General features: G+C 32.4%; 1 protein-coding gene across 1 annotated transcript in view; it reads right to left on the bottom strand.

The window, feature by feature from the left end:
- Nucleotides 1–540: 540 nt before the first annotated feature.
- LOC106461275 (pituitary homeobox x-like) overlaps nt 541–4324 on the bottom strand; it is a 42601-nt gene continuing 38817 nt past the window's right edge. The window contains exon 3 of the mRNA XM_013921090.2: nt 541–3770. Within this exon, the coding sequence (XP_013776544.2) occupies nt 3222–3770 (549 nt within the window). The 3' untranslated portion in view covers nt 541–3221. The remainder of the gene's footprint in view (nt 3771–4324) is intronic.

The following is a 4324-nucleotide window of genomic DNA, read 5'->3' on the forward strand; positions in this document are numbered from 1 at the left end:
TCAGGAATTACCCAAATTTGCCAAGTTGTTTTTGTTGCCTCAGAGGTGTAGGAGGCAAATTAAAAGGGAATTCAAATAAGGAGAATAAAACGAAGGAAAGTGCGCCATAGGTGCACCCATTACGATCCGGGTCCAGGGCTCGACTTAGGGCCCTGGAAGCTATTGGGTTCTGGATTAAATTTGATGAAGTCTCCTGATTTTCCTGTGAGTAATTTTCATAATTTTGATGTATTTTTACTGGGACAGATTGAAAAGTAGGGGGCGTCACCATCGCTTCTACGCCACTATATCTTGTTTTTACAATATTTTTTTATTAACTTTTGGGTTACTATGGGAAAATATCACTACATTGGGACAATTACAACAAAATCATCGACGGTTTAATTTCTCTCCTCAGTTAATGTTGCCATATTTACAACGAAACTACTTGATATTTGTCTCATTCGAGAAACAAAAAGTGTGTTAGCAAAGTTGTTTCAGTTTTGCTTTTAAATAATGTTTCATTCATGGAACAAAAATGAATAACCCCAAACAATGAAGGACGTTCTAAAAGAAAGGTTTTAATGAACATAGTATACCAAATATACATCATCAGCAAGACTTAGTAGTAAACATCATACTCATATAGAACAATGATGTGGTGCTATCGTGGAAAGCCTTTAACACCATGTATCGACCACTTATTATATATTTGAAGAAACGTCACACATCTGGACTCGTATCTTTACATATATATCGAACTTTACAGTGGTGAATAACGTGAATTGTTGTTTATGCCATTAGATTAGAGAACAAACACTTTTGGTTTGGGTATTTACAGTGTTGCTTGGATTTATAAAACAATGACACTTTTTCCTAGAACACATACCAAGTTACTTTCTCTTGTCCGACCACATTGAACTACTATTTTAGGATAAAGAGACTATATTAGAAATACAGAATTATTCTTTAGAATATAACTTGCTAATTATTTTCAAGATCAAAGGAACATTTGTTTTTAAGTTAAAGAATCGCCTTTGTATATTTATAACAAATACATTTAAAATCGAGCATCTGTAACTTCATCTACTCCGTTGGTGTGAAATATAAATATCTTACTCTGGACAAACGTTGTTATAAATAAACATAACAACTATTAAGGTTAGGACGATACTTGTGCAAGTTTTCACTCAGATGTATGACAGAAATAAAGACAATGTTTAATAATACACAGTGAATTTAAAAGTCTCCAAATACAATAAAAAATCGTTTTACTTAATAATCTTATCTTTATACGGTAAAATTATTGAGTACAACAATTTTTATTGTATTTTGAGACTGGGGACGGTCTCACTGTAAATTTATTGTGCACTATTAAACGTTGACTTTATTTCTGTAATACATCTGTGTGATAACCGCTATTGTCTCCTTAACTTTACCATTTTTGAGCATATCACTTAAAGCTACTTTGAACTTCGAATAAAATATTATTTTAAAAATACTGTCACAAGATGTATTTACAAAAAAATAAAAATAAAACTGACTAGAATTTTTAATAGTTTCAAGGACGAACTGCAAAAAAATGTATTAGGCATAAAATAAACTTTCGTCTATAAAAAAATACCTGATTCGGAAATGATAAAAGGGAAAATCGCAAGATTGATTCAAATGGTGTACAATAGACAAACAGTTTATTTAAATACTTCTTTTTACCTTAGTATTAAAATTTTTGGGTTACAGTTATTATTTGAGGCCAAGTTTGGTAGGTCTTGAAAATTAAAGTTACTTGAGTGAAACTTTTTATTTTGCTAATCTTAAAGCTGAGATTTTTCAAACATCTAATTCTATAAAAATAAGTAATTTACAGCAAATAATACTCTGAAAATTAGTCTCTACATTCTTAACTCTGATTTAGAATTCGTGATTTTAACAATGGTTGAGACAGATAAATATCTTAAGGGCTACGAAATCGCGTGATTGAGGTTATGAATCTTATTTTAGAAATTACTTCAAATTAAGTAAGTATAATATGATACAGAACAAAAGTCAAACGGGTTGAAATTATTTAGTTTATGACTAGTTAGTGGCTAGATATATAATGCACATTAGTAGTGATTGCGGAAAGATGTTGACTGCCATTAAAGTTCTGCGTGCATCACCTGGTGGAATAGTTAGAGAAGTTTAATGATGTTTATAATTACTTGACATTGAGTTTGAAACCAACTGCTAGGAGCTGAATAAAATTAAAAATTAATATACATAGGTTAGTTATATAATTTCGACTTTTGCCAAAATCACGTTTCACTAAACACAGCAATGAATTTGTTTACAACTGAAAAACCAGGAAATACAAAATACTTTTTAATTAATGTAATATATTCATAATGTTCCGTAAAGTAAAAGGCTTTCCATGAGATAAAGCCTGTATAGTAAAAGCAATATTGTATTATTTGGCAACTTATATTTTACCTGGTTTACTATAGTTATTATTGTATAGTTTTACTTTCTACTTCTTTCCCATATTAAATCAGAGACAATTCTAAAGTTGTTTGTTAAAATAAGAAAACAGGTAAACGAAATTAAGAAATGAGTTGTTTAACTTTTGAACATTTTCAATTTCTTCAACAAATATTCACAGAATTATAAAAATCACCTAATAATAAATAAATACAAGAACTTACAAACAGCAGTAAAAAGAAAGTAATTATCAAAATATATCTGTTTAAATGAGGATTTGTTTAATATCATCACTGCACATGCGCCAGGGTAACAACATCAAAGATACTTAGAAAAAAAAAGGTTATTAACCAAACAACTTCAGCCAGAAAAAATCGTATCTCACTGACTTAGAATAACACTTTTACATCATATTGTTTTTAAAGGTTTTTATCAATTACAAATACATAGTCTAATATCGTCTTTTCCAAAATAAACTTTGTATTTCATTGTTGCCATGGGAAACATGAATGGCTGTAACTTAGAACAATGGAGCTTGACTCTATATTTTTGAACTTCAAGTTACTTAATTCTACTGTTTAAAGAATAAGCCATTTTGTTATAAGTTATAACGTTTATGTATCTCACAGTAAGGTCACGGACATTGAAATACACAGTTTGTGAAGGTTCTGACTGATACGATAGTTTTGTAATACGTCATTTAATGAGAAAATTAAATGCTCTCTGCTTTACATAAATCACAGTGAGGACAGCGGAATGGGTATGGTTAACTGAAGTCACGTAACTTAGACTCCTGGCCTGTCAACTGTAGCATACTGACATGGAGACAAGGTAGGTGTTTGACGTGGTGACATGGGTGTGTAGGTGCTAAACCCTGTGACAGTATGCTGTTTAGCTTTAAGCCGGAGGGATGCTATACTAGAAGACATGGAGGGGCACTGATCACGATAAACGTAAGGGGGCGTAGCAGCAGCGTATGGGCAAGGGGCCATTGGGTTATTGAGGCTGTTAACTGGCATGTTGACGTTGGGCATGATATTGGACGATGTGATTCCTGTAGGGGCTGTGTTAAAACATCCCATGCCCTGGTTAGGGACCACAGAGGTGAGTGGATTGACATTTACCGAATTGAGCCCTGGCCAAGGAAAGCTCTTTGCACCTAGAGAGCTCGGGACCTTTGATGCCCAATTGTTGTACGAGGAATACCCAGAGTACAAACCGTCATCAAAAGGTTGCATTAGCCCGTTAAACTGGGTGCCGAATCCATTCTTCAATTCAGCTCCTGCGTTCCGTTCACGCTTTCGCCATTTCGCTCTACGGTTTTTGAACCAGACCTATCAGAAATGAGGAAAGAAAACTGTTAGCTTTAACTCACAAAAATCAGAAGAAATATAAGTGCATCAATGATGAAACGGAAAGTTAGTATAACGAAATGATTTAAAGAATGGACATCTATTCTATGAGGTTTTGAGTCCGTTTTACTTCACCATGTAGTAACCTAAATTAGTTCAGGATGTTATATGGTGAAGTAAAACGGACTCAAAACCCCATAGATATTATATACATATCACTATTATAAGAGGCATAATGGTGTTTCTTTAGTTTGCTGACCCAAGCTGTGCTGATGAGCCTTGAATAGGCGAAACTGCAGTCCACAGCAGAGGGTATGGCCAATCAAAGAATGCAATAGGCTTCTACGTCATAGATTCTCTTTTCAATTTCACACCTGAGAAAAGAGATCTTTAACATATATATATATATATATATATATATATATATATATATATATATATATATACTATAACTAACAACACTACTACTATAACTAATAAATAATTATTAATTATAGTATATATATACTACTTAGTATAGAAGTAAGTAACGTAAT

This window comes from Limulus polyphemus, unplaced genomic scaffold, assembly GCF_000517525.1.
Source record: "Limulus polyphemus unplaced genomic scaffold, Limulus_polyphemus-2.1.2 Scaffold926, whole genome shotgun sequence".
Taxonomy (NCBI): Eukaryota; Metazoa; Arthropoda; class Merostomata; order Xiphosura; family Limulidae; genus Limulus; species Limulus polyphemus.